The 17,027-nt window shown below is 40.2% G+C and overlaps 1 protein-coding gene across 7 annotated transcripts in view; it reads right to left on the minus strand.

Annotated features, from left to right (window-relative positions):
• COL11A1 (collagen type XI alpha 1 chain) overlaps positions 1 to 17,027 on the minus strand; it is a 625,054-nt gene that overhangs the window by 247,893 nt on the left and 360,134 nt on the right. For all 7 annotated transcript variants that reach the window (XM_044085726.1, XM_044085723.1, XM_044085729.1 and 4 more), the window contains one exon: positions 9,593 to 9,646. In XM_044085726.1, the coding sequence (XP_043941661.1) occupies positions 9,593 to 9,646 (54 nt within the window). The remainder of the gene's footprint in view (positions 1 to 9,592; positions 9,647 to 17,027) is intronic.

Below are 17,027 nucleotides of genomic sequence, written 5' to 3' on the forward strand. Positions count from 1 at the left end.
TACAGACACACACACACACACACACACACACACACACACACACACACACACACACATATGCTTACAATTTTAAGGTCCTCTATATATATATATATTTTTTTTTTGTTAGTAACATGTTAAGGAAAGTATAAAGAATAAAGAAACATTATGGACAGGAGGACACCTTTAGCATGTAAAGTAATTTAGTCATTCAAATGTTTTATATAGCAGATAGAGAAAATATATTTTATGCATATTTGAATTTAAATGTAGGCATTGCACATGAATTTTAAATTGCTTTAAATAATATAAATAGAAGTTATGTCCTTACCATAACGTTCAATGTGGAGTGTTCGTCTCGCCTTTGTTCTTACACATGGGTTCGGAGCCGATCCTCGGCTCCGTGTCGGCCGCTTGCAAGCTCTGCATCGAGAAGAAGCTCGAGACAACCTAATACCCACAATCCCCCTCTGCCTTTACCTCAGATCTAGTTTGCAAGCAAACCAGCAGTCAGAGAGAGCACACTCATGCCAAAAATTACATAAAGCAAGAAATCATCTATATATATATATATATATATATATATATATATATACACATGTACATCATACATATACAACCACTGCAAATGCAGAAGCAGAATACTCCAGACCAGGTACCAAATTGAACGTTCTTCCTGAGGGTGGGAGGGTGGGAATGTAAGAACAAAGGCGATATGAACACTCCACATGGAACGTTATGGTAAGGACATAACTTCTATATGTGAGAGTGTTCAATCTCGCCGTTTGTTCTTACACCTGGGTAGCGTCCCTAGCTCCATGTTCCTGAGGAACTCACGGGAGAACGTTCTTGAGCACAGTGGAACCAAAGGTTGCCCTGTCCCTAGAAACCCTGTCCACTTTGTAATGAGAGATGAATGTATGTGGTTTAGCCCAAGTAGCAACTGCACAAATCGTGTCTAATGGTAGGCGAGCTGCATGAGCCAGGGATGTAGACACTGATCTTGTAGAATGTCCTTTAGGTTTGACAGATAAAGTTTGATTTGAAGAATCATAAACGTATATAATACAATCAGTTAGCCATTTGGAAAGAGTTCGTTTAGTAACCGCTACACCTTTTCTGCTGTCAGCAAAGGCTACAAAAAGTTGATCAGATTTCCTGTGATCCTTTGTTCTATCCAAATAAAACCTGAGTTGTCTATGGACATCCAATTTGTGTAACATATACTCAAACTTATTAGAGTGATTCTTGAAAAAGGTAGGTAATTCAATGGACTGATTAATGTTTTTGATAGAGCAAACTTTGGGGAGAAAGGATGGATTAGTGCAAAGAGATACTCTGTCAGAGTGAAAGATCAAATAAGGGTGTTTAATAGAAAGAGCCTGAAGCTCAGACACTCGCCTAGCAGATGTAATGGCTACCAAGAAGAGAGTTTTCCACGATAAATACTTCAATGGACAAGAGGAGGCTGGTTCAAAAGGGGGCAACATCAATTTGGATAATAACAGGTTCAGATTCCAAGGTGATGTAGGAGTTCTAACTGGTGGTCTAATATGGAAAGATCCTTTTAAAAAGGCCTTACAAAGTCTGTGAGCCATAATAGGTGCCCCACTTTCTTCCACATGAAAGTTGGAAATGGCAGCCAATTGCACTCTTAAAGTGGCAGGAGAAGCTCCTTGATGGAACAATTCTGTTAAAAACTCCAAGATCTTGTTTAACGGAGCTATGACAGGGTCCAAATGATGTGAGTTTGCCCAGAAGACAAAACGCTTCCATTTACTAGTGTAGGTCTTTGTAGTGGAAGCTTTATGAGAAGCCACTAGTATATTCTGAACTGCCGGTGTAAGAGAATCAGACCTGGCTAAAAAGGGAAGCGGAGCAGCCAAGCTGCTAGATGGAGTGATTCGAGAGAGGGGTGAGGAACCCCTGACGAGTGAGTCAGTAGATCTAGCTCTGGGTCCAGGATCCAAGGTCCCCGAATGCGGTGTTGCAAAAGAAAGGGGAACCAAATTTGACGAGGCCAGAATGGGGCAATGAGGATTATCGTCCTTTGTAGGTTGTTGGCTTTCTGCAGAAACTTTGCAATCAAGGGAAAGGGAGGAAAAGCGTACAGGAGACCCGAGGGCCAATCGTGCACCAGCACGTCCCTGGGGACTTCCCCTGGAGGGGGTAATAGGGCAAAGTAGCTCCTGCATTTGGCGTTCATTGGAGACGCAAAAAGATCGCAGGAAGGCTGGCCCCACTTGCAAAAAATCTTCTTCGCAACTGACTGTTTGAGGGACCACTCGTGAGGCAACAGGATTGCTCTGCTCAGCCTGTCGGCTATGACGTTGGATGACCCCGGGATGTGCGTTGCGATCAGAAAGCGACCCGTGGACTCCGCCCATTGCCAAATTCTCATGGCCTCTCTGCATAGCTGATAAGACCTGGTTCCCCCTTGCTTGTTTATGTACCAGACTACAGACATGTTGTCTGTCTGAACTGCAATAGTCCCTAGAGGAAGAAGGGGAGCAAAGTGTTGCAACGCTAGAAACACTGCCCTCAACTCTAGAACATTGATGTGCAGATTGTACTCTAAATTGGTCCATTCGCCTTGGACTGTCTGTCCCTGAAAGATGCCCCCCCCACCCTATCAGGGAAGCGTCCGTGGTTACCGTAGCTGTCGGCGTGGGTAGCACAAATGGTCTTCCGCTGGAAAGGTTGCAAGTCTGAAGCCACCAGGCTAGATGTGATTTGCATGTGTTTGTAATCAGAATTTCGTGTGTCAGAGGTAGCTGTTGGAACGACCATTGTGCAAACAGTAGCCATTGTAGAACTCTCATGTGCAGTCTTCCCAATGGTATCGCAATGAGAGAAGCTGCCATGAGACCCAAGACCTTCAGAACCAGTTTTGCTGGGGATTTTCTGGATGACAGAAGGAGAGATATTTGACTTTGTAGTGAGGCTATCCTTTCTGGAGGGAGCCTTAGAATTAAATGATGCGTATCTAATTCCGCTCCTATGAATAAGATATGCTGAGATGGCTGTAGTAAAGATTTTTAGAAATTTACGGAAATTCCGAGGTGAACACAAAGTTGTAGAGTGTAATCCCTGGCCTGTATCAGTTGACGCCGGGTGGTGGCAGAAAGGAGCCAGTCATCCAGATACGGAAACACCTGGAATCCTAGGCGTCTCAGATGAGATGCTACCACTGCCATGCATTTGGTGAAAACCCTGGGGGCTAAGGTCAGACCAAATGGCAGGGCTAGAAACTGATAGTGACTGGCTCCCAGCCGGAAGCGCAAATGATCTCTGGACGCCCTGGCCATTTTGATGTGGTAGTATGCGTCCTTCAGATCTATTGAGCACATCCAGTCGTCCTTCTGTAAGAATGGAAGGATCGATTGAAGCGTGACCATTCGGAACTTTTCTTTCTTGACGAAGGTGTTGAGGTTGCTTAGGTCCAGAATCGGCCTCCAGTCCCCTGTCTTCTTTGGAACTAAAAAGAACCTTGAGTAAGTTCCGAATCCTATTTGGTCCGCTGGGACTGGTTGGATGACTCTTTTTTCTAGCAGCTTTGAAATTTCTATAGCTGCTGGGTCTCGCAGATGAGGCAGCACATCTGGGAGTCTTCTCTTTGGAATGAGAGTGGATAGAAAGGGTATTCTGTAACCTCTGGTAACCACGCTTTTTACCCAGTTGTCTGTAGTAAGATTTTGCCAGGCCTGAGGGTATAAAGCTAAGCGACCCCCGACTGCCTCCAGAGCAGGACAGTCAGGCCTCCTCTCAGGAGTGCTGGAAAGGTTTTCCAGGGGGTGTATCCCTGTCACCTTGGTTTTGCGGACCCCCTCTGCCACCAGGGTGGCGTCTTCCACCTCTGCCCCTAGAGGCGGCATCACCCTGCGTGCCTGGGAAAGATCCTTGGGGTTTTCGAAACCATATTTTTCCACCGCGTTGCCCTTTGGGGTACGGTCTGGATGGGGTGGAAAAATGGGCTCCGACAGCAGACAGAGTCTTTCCCTCCTGTTCACACCGGGTAAGGGTCTCCTTTACTTTGGGGCCAAAGAGAGTGGCACCATCAAATGGGGCGTTAGTAAAGGAAGACTTGAAGGCTTCCACAAATGAACATAAGCACATCCAGGGTTGTCTACGAAGAGCAATCGCTGAAGCTGCTGCCCTACTCGATCCTTCGGCTGCGTATGAGATCAGCCTCATGGATGAGTTAACAATGGATGTAAGGGTATTGAGATGTGCTGTAACTTTCTCTGAAACAGCAGCATCTGTAGTACCCTGGAGGGTATCTCCCAACTCTTTGATTAGATCCCTCTGTAGACGTGTAAAGTGGGTCAAATAGTTCAGGGATCGCATAGAAAAAGCCGCTGAACTAAAAATGCGCTTCCCGTACCTGTCCATAGTCCTAGAATCTTTGTTAGGCAGATGGACAGATGAGGATGATTCCGACATCTCCTTTTTCGTGGTGCTGCCACCACCATAGCGTCCACTGGAACTCCCTTTGTGAGGTAAGCCTTGTTTTGGGGTGCAGTAATATACTTATTAGGCTTTCTAGGGACTGGTTCCACCGTGTCAGGTGTCTCCCACGCCCTTCGAGCAATCAGCTCCATTAACTCATCGAAGGGCGGAGTGACCCAGGAGGAGGAAGGGCGAGCACCAAATGCCTTCAGCAAGACTGATTCATCCTCAGAAGGGGGAAGGGACTGCCAATCACCTCTCTGTTTTAGGATCTCCAAGATGTCAGCAAAAGAGACATCCTCTGAAGGTGACTTTGGGGACCCTTCTGACTCATCCAAGTCAGTGTCCGATGTCAATGATTCTTGTGGAGAATCTAAGTGTCTCCTCTTACACAATCTTTTCCTAGGGACTTCTTCGGAGGGGGCATCCGAAGAAGCCTCCGAGGAAGAGGGGGCACCCTCCAGGGGTGGCTGAGACAGGTGCTCGACGCTTGGATGTGGCCGTTGGTGCAGAGGAGGATAACGGTCCTTTATGGGGAGGAGAGGCTGCTTCTACTGATGTGGTTGTCTGGGTAGACAACACCTTCCTCATGAGATCGAAGGCCCCCGGGTCCCGAGTCGAGGTATCTCCCGGTTCCGAAGAAATGGGGAGAATCCCCGAAACAGGCACAGAAGGCATCGACCCTGAGGACGGAACCGAGTCGATCCGAGCCGAGGCCCCGAGAGGGAGAGTCGGAACCGAAACATCGGTTCGACTCTCGGTCCCGGAACCAAGGATGGATCTTCGGCTCCGAGACTCCGGTACCGGATCCGACGGAGTCGAGGTGAACGGAGCCGACCGAGAAAAGGACGGTTCTGGCACCGAGGGCTCCACAATCAGTAGATCAGCCTCTTCCGGCTCCAAAGACTGGACAGGTCTCGGAGGAGGAACAGATGGAGATAATGGAAGGCCTTCAAGTCTCGACACCAATTGGGTGGAAACCGAGATGAGTTTGGATAAGGCCGTATTCTCCATTAATTTCTGCACCACACGGTCAACATCGGTGTCAGAGAGGGGCCTGGAAGAACGGGTCGAAGGAATCGAAGACGGAGCCGACCTCAACAGTGTCGGGGGAGGGAGCTCCGTCACTGGTTCCAAGACTCGAGGCACGGACACTGACAACAGTTGAACACTCGGCCCCGAGGTCTGTGGAACCGGTGATTGAACCTTAACCGAAGAGCTCGGAGCCGATGACTTGGGCTCCGACATCTTCGATTCCTTCGAGGATTTGGATGCCTGGTCTGAAGCATCCAGAGCCTCTTGAAAAGAAGGTTTCAATAAACCCCTATCCATGAGTTTCCTGCGCCTATCTGTCATGACCCTCCCACTGAAAGAATGACAAATAGAGCAGTCTTCTTGCAGATGGAGAGGGCCAAGACAGTAGACGCAGGAACTATGATTGTCAGTAACTGACATTTTTTGCCCACATTGGCAACGCTTAAATCCAGATTTAGCCTTCTCAGACATCTTAAACTTAATGTGGAAAAAAGGTGAGAAGTCAAGTCCAGGTAGTAAGTCAAATCCGGTGAAATTGTCAAATCCAGTTAAAGAAAAAATGTCTATCCAGTAGTCAATTCAGAAAGGGGTGGTAGGCCCCGAGGGAAACTCTAATAAGTTTAAAATTAAACTTAAACGGAACCGAGAATTCCTCAACCGTACCACACACACACACTTAGTCACTAAACAAACTTTATAGAATAAATTTATGTTGAAATAACAAGAAAAAAATCTTAATCTTAGCTTTAGTTGTTCGAGCTCGACCCAGTGATGCGAACGCTGCAGCGGCAAACTAGATCTGGGGTAAAGACAGAGGGGGATTGTGGGTATTAGGTTGTCTCGAGCTTCTTCTCGATGCAGAGCTTGCAAGCGGCCGACACGGAGCCGAGGATCGGCTCCGAACCCATGTGTAAGAACAAATGGCGAGATTGAACACTCTCACATCTTAAGAATTCTAGGTAAGTCAATTAAGGAAGCAAGCATTGATGAAATTATTAACACTAATGGATTTGCCTAGAAGATTTTTGAAGTATCATATATTAGACCTGTCATGTGTTTATTCAGGACTAACTACTTAAAATACTGTTGACTGTTGACAAGAAATGCCTAATGTTAATCTGAACGTGTATATTATTAAGCATTAACTATGAGTAAACTAAACATTATCAATGATTTGCTTTGAGTAACTGCAGTTACAACGTTCTCTGATTGCCCATGTAAATACACTAATTGAAGCAATAAGACTAAAAGTCACGAATGTGCTTAAATTAAATGATGTCTTAGCATCTGTGTGTTCCACGTAATGAAAACACAAGATACTTATCAATTTATGGATGTAGAAGTAGACAATAGTACATGTGCTCAAGTGTTCAAGTAATCATTTAAGATGAGTAGTTTTAAGTAAGATGATCATATAAATTAGCATTACAGTAGCTATTAATATTATTGTGGTCTTGTCTAGAAGATATCAACGGATCTTTTTTTGAAATGTTCTACATAACTCCAAATAGATCTAAGCACTCTTGTAACTATCAATATTGCTGGATCAGCCTTAAAGACTTATGAATTGTTGGCTTAGCAGTAATATGTTAGTATACATTTATGAACTGACTTAGAAGTAGATGCATTCTTTAAGGAGATATAGCTATGTGTGTTTGTGAGGACGTATATATTTATATATATATATATATATATATATATATATATATATATATATATATATATATATATATGTATACAGGAAATGAAACACAAAAACAGTTGACATTCCAAATGTCAGCTGCATAACAAACAACCTAGGTGCATGCAAACATTTGCAGCAAATAATATATGTTTTTTGGCGGATGACACAGTGGTACAGCAGTAGCATTGTCACCTCACAGCAAGAGGTTCTCTGGCTTGATTCTCGGCTAGAATGCCTTCTGTGAGGTGTCTGCATGTCCTCTCTGCATTTGTGTGGGTTTCCTCCAGGTGCTCTGGTTTCTTCCCATGTTCACAAACATGCGTTTGGAGCATTTCTCCCCGGGCCTCTGCAGAAAATTGGCTATGTTCCAAGTCGTACTTTCCCGGTTAACGTATGTAAAATAAATAAAATAAAAAATAATAAAAAGGATGGAAACCCACCCCTGCATCCCCCATATGGGGGGACTGCTCCCTCACCCACTGTTAATTATAGTTCCACTTTATTGAAAACGAATGAAAGAGCTAAAATGATTGTGTGATTCTTTACAGGGGATTCGATCCATTGTGCAAAGTTTTTGTTGTGTATATATATATATATATATATATATATATATATATATATATATATATATATATATATATAAAATACTAACTCTGAGATCATACAAAATCAGGGGTAATGCATATTCCTCTGTTCCTCATCTCTGAGCATATAAAATCAGTGTGCGTGTATTATAGATAGATGGTAGATAGATAGATAGATAGATAGATAGATAGATAGATAGACAGATAGATAGTTGCACACACACACACACACACACACACACACACACACACACACACACACACACACACACACACACACACACACACACACACACACACACACACACACACACACACACACACGCGCACACACACACACACACACACACACACACACACACACACACACACACACACACACACACACACACACATGCTATAAGTTCAAAAATATTTATATGGGATGACTAGACTATTTTGATTTTTTATTATGATTCTGGAAGAAATTATACCATAACAGTTGTTCAGTAAAGTTTATATTTTATACAAAGCAACTAAAATTCAGACAACATAGCTGCTAAAAGAAAAAAATAAATAAACCAAATGAACAGCAGCACTAGAGAGCAACTGAAAAGAGATTTTGTTGTTTGCATTTTACAGTAAAGCTGGTTTCAACTAGACTAAAACAAAGATAATCGAGTTCTCACTCTAGGTTTGCTAATCACTTTTGAGTGGCTGTTGACAGACGAGCCTTGCGGGTGGGAGCAGTCACTCACCATTAATATAATAAATGAAAGTTGCATGATATATCTCCAAACAAGGATGAGAGACATCTAGAGATTGTATGGAAAATCTGATTCTGGATGTCTGTTATACTTTCTTTACTTCACACGCCTTGAAGATGAAGGAAGGCTATTCAATGTTAAGTGTGGGAATTGATGCAATGTCTTCTAGAAAACAATCTATTACTTGGTACCTGATAGGCGTCCTGTTGATTATATTAATGAGTAGTTCTGGCAAAATAAAAATTTTAAAAAATTAGTCGGGCTCATTTAGCATGGTAATAAATAAGGTGGAATTATGAATGAGGGTTACCATAAAATGATGAATGTGACATGTTTATTTCAGGATATTATTGGCTTTTGAAGTGTCTTTTCGGATGAGGTGATGAAGCTGACTGTAAACTTGATGGCATCATATTGAGTTAACTATTTGTTATTATTTTTTGATATACTATTTAATTAGAATGCAACATTATAATTTAGTAGTAAGGACGTTCACTGGATTACAAAAAAATAATGTATTTTTAATGAGATGATTTGATAGATCGCATGGGCAAAAATGGAAGGAACAACGGAATGGAACTTTTAGCATTAAGTTGTCAAATGGAGACAGGCCAGGTGCTAGATTACGTGGTTTAAAGGGAGTTTATGGGATGAATGGAAGGAATTACCACCCACACTGTCAAGGATTATGATTATGTATTGAATAATTCAGTTGGCTGATTTTTGACTTTCATATGGTAGAGCTGTTCTCTGAATTCTGTTAGAAAATACTTTAACAAGATAAATAGACATGTCTTAACAGGGGATTTTATATTTGCTATGTTGTGTCACCTTTCAAGCAATATTTATAAATAACACTGCATTCACAAGGTAGGATGGTAAAACCAAATACAGTATTTTGATATGAATACAAGTTGTAAGCATGTGTTAAATTTATGAAACTCAACCTCACAAATTTGCCAAGTTTAGTTATTTGCAAGCAAAACATATATGAAACAGACACCATCCATCAGTGTTCCTAAAAAGAGTGATATTTCCCAGAACAAAACTGAAGAAATTAATCTAATGAGAAATTTAATTTTAGTAGCATCATAAACTTTCAGTATACAACTTACCCTGTCTCCTTTTATGCCCATGTCACCCTTGAAACCTGGGAAACCATCTTCACCCTAATGACAGAAATGCAAAATACATGAAGGTTAAGAGTATGCAAGTAAACTGCAAACAGGTAGAAAACAAACCTATTATTTTAAATATACCAAATTAAATGAGCCACATTTAGGAATTACAAATATCTACCTTGTATACATCAGTTGTTCCACATCTGATATTCAGCTTTCCTTTGGTTATTATTCAGTTTGTCAATGTACTTCTTACAGTTGTTTGATCAAGTCACTAATGTAATTGTCAAAACTGTTTGTTATAGCAAACTAAGAAATATACTTCTGAAAATAATACAAATTAACCTACACTGTGAAAAATATTACCAGAAGCGACTTAGACATGTTTCTGATCATGGGTCAGACAAGATGCTCCTCTGGATTGGGTAGGTACAATATACTAGAAGAGGTTCACAAGGACCAGAATAATCAAACAACCTTAATCAATACTACAACATACATAGGAATTTTTAGCATGATAGATTACTCTTCCAAAGAAATATCTACCTCTAGAATAAACTTCGATTCTAACGCAGATAAATGGAAGAGAAATTGCAAAATTATCCCAGGCCTCATTTCCTATCTCATAAGGAGGGGTGGTAACTAGTGTACACCAGTAGGACCACAGTGGCTATGCTTCAAAAGGGTCAGCTAGTCTATTGTCCAGTTGTAACCCATGAACCTACAATTCTTTAGTATCTAAATAGTGTCATCAAGAAATCAAAGTTTTATAAAGAAAAACAGCTAGGCTGTCCAATTTTATCTGCTTATGTTTTGTTTCTTCCCTTTTTGCTCTGGCTTTACATTTGGTTATTTAGGAACCAGCCTGATAAACAGTGGTGTGTGTGTGTGTGTGTGTGTGTGTGTGTGTGTGTGTGTGTGTGTGTGTGTGTGTGTGTGTGTGTGTGTAAGTGAGGTGGTGAATAATTATTTTTGTTGTTAAATAATTTAAGCCTTATTAATGAAAATACTGCAATTTCATTCAAATGGATGACATTGATGTCTGAACAAAAAATGATTTTATCATTAGTGTCACATTTCTAATGTACAAATTATATCCTCATATTGCACTATGTACACTCTGCTACAGCTTAAATGAAAATTCGCTTTTTACCTTTAGTCAAAGTTATCACTGATGTAATGTCACTTACTTGATAACTACTTTTAGAACATGGCAAGACCACCACACCATAGCTGCTGCTGCCAATTACCCACTTGAATCAGCTGTGTTACTGAATAACATTTTATACTCACAGGTATCTAGCCAGTTCTCTTTTCCTGGACTTTTAATCACCACATTCAGTAATATTATAGCACACATTATTTGGAAGAGAGATACTGCTGCAAAATCTTGTGTCACTTTTATTTACAACAAAATCCTGTATAACTTCTGCAGGAGCTCTCTGACTGCACTGTTTCATTGAAGTTCAATAACACCTGCGCCTAACAACAATTAAAGCACTTGGCTCATTTCACTGAAGTTTCCTGTGGAAAACAGTTATCGACAAAATGATTTCTAATGCATGTGTAACTGATGAATTTTAATGCTGAACTATGATCAATATGTGTGTGTGGAAAACTAGGCCACGCTGTGAGTAATTTGGTAGTTAATGTCTGGCTGACTGAATGACTGCTCTCCCTGACTCTTTTAATGGCATACATTAATCAAGTGTAGCTGTGTTTCTGATTTAGTAGTTATCCTTCTGAGAGGCACATACCTTATAAGGATAGATTTCTGTCATAATCTTCCGTTTCTAACCAACAGAAGAAGTCACAGCTGACAATTCAAATACATTCTGTTAGCTAACCAATTTGTTTTGACTTTGTTTATAAGCCTCAGTTAAGTACAGTATATGCTTAGAGGCTGCCTGGGAGTGGTCAGAGTAAACAATCAGTGATATATAACACTGGGAAATGAAACTATCTAACACATTCACAATTCATTTAGTATTGAAGCTGATATCAGAAAAAGACAGAGTCATCTGGAGTCTGAGCCCAAAATATGTTACACCATGTACATGTCCCTTACTTCATTCTTGCATCAGGTACAAGATGTGTCACAGAGAATATTGCTTCAACAGAAAGCTCCGCTGTCCCTGTTATTCTTCATACCTGCACTGTTATTAAAACAGGTCTACATACTACATAATTATAATTATCCTTTAATGATAATGCAGGTGTGTGATTTATTAAATGTATCTACTGCCCTTCAAGACACTACATAACAGGAACTCAGACATCCTGGACTTCATTATGAAGAGAATATCATTCCACATGTGCATTATGGAAAAGAAAAAAAAAAAAACAGTTCCCCAAATACAAAGAACATGACCATAAAGTTTCATAGTATAAAGCATATTCCAGTGGAAGAAACAGGAAAACATATAAGCCTGATGAACTGGTCTTACTTGCCACAGTCCTAATATTATCCACTTACTGAAATGCATAAATACAACACACATTAGCCTTCTGAATAAATATACTCTTGACTGCACTGAGTGAAGAATATTGCAATTTATTGGACTGACACTGAAGGAGTGTATGTTTTCTACACCTGCAATCTGAAAATTAACAGAAAATGAAAGAATGAGCATCCTAAGAATAAAACATGGTAAACTACAACAAAATGGGCCATTACTTTATAAGAAAAGACAAAGAGGGCCACAAGCTCTTTGTCAAGGATAAGAATCTTTGAAGCCAAGCTGCCAGGAAATACTTAAAAACTGCCCCTTTAAATAAATGCACGGATGAGCCATTTGGGATAACATCTTGCAGTGAAGCAGCAAATAAAATCAAAGAATTATATATTACTTTACACGGGATTTAAAAACGTCCTAGTCCTTACCCACTGTGGAGCATACTGTTGCTTGAACCAGGAAGACTGCTGTTAACTGCTTGACAAGGAGGCCAGTAAAGCAGGCAATGAAGTCTTCATCATAATCTGGGACAGGTTAAGTTGCAGAAAGGGAAGCACTATAAAAGTTAGTTTGGAATCTCCCAGTACGTAGCAACCTGGTATGAGGGCTCTGATACCAAAACAATGTCCATGACCTCAAGGTGGCCTTGTAACCACTGAAGCTTCATAGTCCAGTACATTTATGTACACAAATGACCAGCATTTGTGGTAGTCATTAAGCCTCAAAAATACTGTGGAGCCTGGCCTGGACCCTGCATTTTGCTCTTACACGTTGCACAAAACCATAACCATTTAGGCCCCCTCTAAGTGCAGGAATGAGTGACACTGTGGAATGTCAGAGTCTGTAAAGGGTATCATCTGAGCATGATTCAAAGAAACTTACTCCAAATATATGGTGACATTCCTGACATTCCATGTCAGCTCCATTGCCATATAATGATAATGGGTAACTATTTGATATTCTGAGACTTGACGTTATTTAATGCATTTGTTAACTGGGATAGTCCGACTGCGCAAAAAGCTATCCCTTTTAACTGGAAGCCTGGGAACTCCAACATTACATAAAGAACATAGCAAACAAAGGTATATAAGTAATTGACAAATATAAAATATACACAATTTAAACAGAATATTGCTAATTAATGCCAGCATCATGCAATGAGCTATGAAACCTTTTTTTTTCTGGGGAGAAAAGCAAAAAAGAAAAAAAAATACATAAAGAACATAGCAAACAGAGGTATACATGTAATCACCAAATGTGCAACATTTAAACAAAGTATCATTAATTAACAGCAGTATCATGACATGAGCTTTGAGACTTTTTTTCCAGGGAGAAAAGCACCTGAATAAAATATCACATAAAGAACATAGTAAACAGAGGTATACAACAAATAAATAAAGGTATATATAAGTAATCAGCAAATGTACAAGATTTAAAAAGAATATCGCTAATTGATAGCAGCATTATGTAAAGAGCAACAAAACATATTTTGAGATGGAGTCCTAAGTATGACAAACATAAAATGAGTTTGAAACAACAAAATATCGAACAAATGGAACAGCGAATTTTTTTCCCAGGGAAAAAATGTGTTGCTCCGTAAAAAAATAAATAAATAAACTTAAACACACCCCCCTTACTTAAATATACCAACTCCGAGATCGCACCATAGTGGAGGAAATGGCAAAGTCCCAAAGACGGCCCACAGAATTTTTTCCCTGGGAAAAAATTCGATGTTTCGTGACTTTTAGTCCATTCGATAGCATAATATAGACCCCAGTTACTGACTAGGGTGCCTATACAAGCTGGCAGGATAAAGATAAGAAGGAACCTAACTGAATCTTGGAATAGAACAGCAATAGTGAATTCTAAAAAATGTCAACATGCCTATATTAATTCTAAGATTGTTACTTCTCAAAATATTCCATTTTCTCTGATATGTGTGGTAATCTCAGATTTGAAATGTATAAGTCCTGAGGTTGTGGGGAGCTTGCCCCCCTCCCAAACACACACTGGGGTATTCAGGGTGGCTTTCTCACTGCCCTGTAAAAACAGATTTAATGGAGAGCAGTGGTATTTGACATTCACTGTCCTCCTGTATTTTCAGACTTTTTTCTGTAGTCTCAGCTCTAGCACTTATAAGTCTTGGAATTATAATATGGAGCCAGGATATAGCGCTAAGTATGACACATGTGAAATAAGTTCAATTAGTGTCTAGGATGCTTATAGCAGCTGGCAGAATGAGGACAGCAATGAATCTGAAAAAGGTCCATTTGGATCACTGCTATGTTCTAGTTGATAAAGAAACAATCAAAAAAATAAATGATGAGGCTTTACATTACTACCTATCCTCTGGGGGACGATTGGGAGTGACACGGTAGGATGGTTGACCATTCTTCATAACTCTGGTGGAGGCCAGAATAGAGGACAAAAATGAGCCAGGTGTGCATTCAGGATTTGGGCATCACTGCCTTGGAGGGGTACACTTCTAGACCTTGTCACAAAGCATAGGGTAGTCTATAAATAAGTCTATAAATACATCAGCATTTTGGGAGGCAGTGGTTCTACCTATACAACAAACAGTACAGCAACCATCACAGTATGACATTACTCCTTGTCCACTTCCCTAGTCACTTTGTACAGCTCCTTATTGATCTGCCCTGGGGAGGCAGCAAGCCATGTCTTGTAGCAGGGGGCCACAGTGAAAAAATGGAGAGATGGGCTGAAGTGAAGACTAAGGTCAGTGATGGCTCTAATGAAACAAAAACAACTCAATGACCTTTAAAATCTCTAGTGGCAGGTCACTCAATTGAAAAAAAAAATGTGGTGCCCCCCCCCACAAGGATTTCAGCTTATGACTACAAAGATCTAGTCGCCCATGGTGGGGGATACATGGAGATTCTTCACCTGTAAAGGCTGTACTACTCTTGCTAAAGCCATTGCAAAGCCTTGTGCTGATAAAACCCAAATGGTAAAAAAAAAATTGCACTGAAAGTGAAGTTTGCCCAGGGCTTGCAAGGAAGTTTATGAGTGGAAATCACTACCAAAAGTCACCATCATGTCCAGGGACATTATCCAAGCATGGTCTTCTAGCAAGTGCCTAAGCACCTATAGAGTGACCATCCAAAACTGGATGTGCTAGATGAAGCAACTGCAGCCAAAATGTGATAGCAACCCAGAGCTGCAAATGGCTTTTCCAGTGTCCAGTGCCACTCACTACTGGATCTGGCACCCCTTAATTCTAAAATAAATAAATAAATAAAAAAGGTCCATTGCCTGTTCTGTCACTCCCACTTCATTTGTCTTCTCTTAAGGAGCGCCAGGTCCAATTGATGTGTTCCTAAAACAGAGAAGGTCAGCTTATAAACTGTAGCAAACTTCTTGTAGCATCTACTTCAAGCAGTCCGTTACAAGTTATACCATGCACACTAAGTGCCGAAGCAAGTGCTCCAGTCCTGACCATAAAAAGAGTATTTCTAGACTGGCATTCAGAAATGCCAGTACAAAAATTAATGTAATGCACTTCTAACTGATCGGCAGATCATGCCTCATAACACCTTTCACCTAGGGCAGTTGTACTTTTGCCCTACCATGCTTTTGGAAAAACGATCTGCCCCCCTTGAGTACAAGAAAAATGGAAATAAACTGCTATCCTTTTCCAAAATTGGGATAGACTAATTTACTCCTTTCATCCTAACAGCTCTGCTTGGAGAAATGCAATTTCCAGTATATCCCTTTCTGGAGGGAGACCAATAAACTCCAATATGAGTGACAGCAACTTCATATTACTTGATTTCACTGACACAGATCTTAGGGGACAAAAAACTATTCTACAGATACTACTTCTGTTTTAAAACAATGACTTTTTCTAGCACCTTAAACTAGTTGTGAAGTATAGGCTAAGCAAACATCTTTGGATATTAGAAATTAAAATTTAGATAGCCCCTTGACAAAGCAATTATTTAAGAAATAAACATTCTTTATAAAGAATCACATATTCCAGACCTATCAGCCATATGATCTTAACATTGAAATAACATCGCAAGTGATTTTATTAACATACTACTACTACCAATAGTAATAATAATAAAAGTGTTTATTTATTGAGACAAGTTTTTAAGAAAATAAATTGATCGTGATGTCTTTAATTTATTAACCGGATAATGTCACATGAGAAGAAGTTACTGTTATTATATTATATAAACACCAGTGGCAGCATTTTAGAAGATTTTACCCCTCCTGGGAAACGACATAAGATGGACAGGCCACAGACATTTTAAAGTTTTATAAATGTTAACATTTACCTGACAGCAAGTATGGAAAATCACACAATAACAAGTCAGTTTCCTTAGGCTCTATCAAGGTTGACCGGAGACTTAGGACGGACAAAATCATAATTGGGAAACCCCAGTTGTTAAGGTTTTGCACAAAATACTGTAATTTCTTCTCCTCTCCAGTGTGAATGCTCCTCTGAAACTCATACTCTCGTTCTTTCTTGCACATTTACTAAAATATGCATTGTAAATTTAAGAACCAACTTTTCTAGGATAGAGTGAATGTATACAATGTGTAACAGACCCTACAGAGACAGAAGAACACAAAAGATTGAAAGAGCAAAGCCTGAAAAAAAACCCAGCCAAGCTAGACTTTTCAGTGTGATTGATATCTTAATCCTGGGATATATGCACATGACCCTTTAAAAACATCAAGTGGTTCAGAAACGTGGCTTCTGAATGCCCATGATGTTTTTTTTTTTTTTTTTAAGTTTTTGTGGGGGCATTTTGGGCCAGTTAAAGCCAATTATAGCCAAACAATCCATGTTTACTCTGCTGATAAGGTCACTAAAAATCCAAAACATGCATGTCCACAACCAGTGGGGTTTGGCTTTATTGGCATGAATTTCTGTTTATTATACTTGAAGCAGTTGTGGAAAGGAGTGATAGCTGAGTCTGTCTATACCTTTTACTGTCCTTAAG

The sequence above is a fragment of the Protopterus annectens genome, chromosome 10.part0, assembly GCF_019279795.1.
Source record: "Protopterus annectens isolate FY-2018-M chromosome 10.part0, PAN1.0, whole genome shotgun sequence".
In the NCBI taxonomy this organism is placed as follows: domain Eukaryota; kingdom Metazoa; phylum Chordata; order Ceratodontiformes; family Protopteridae; genus Protopterus; species Protopterus annectens.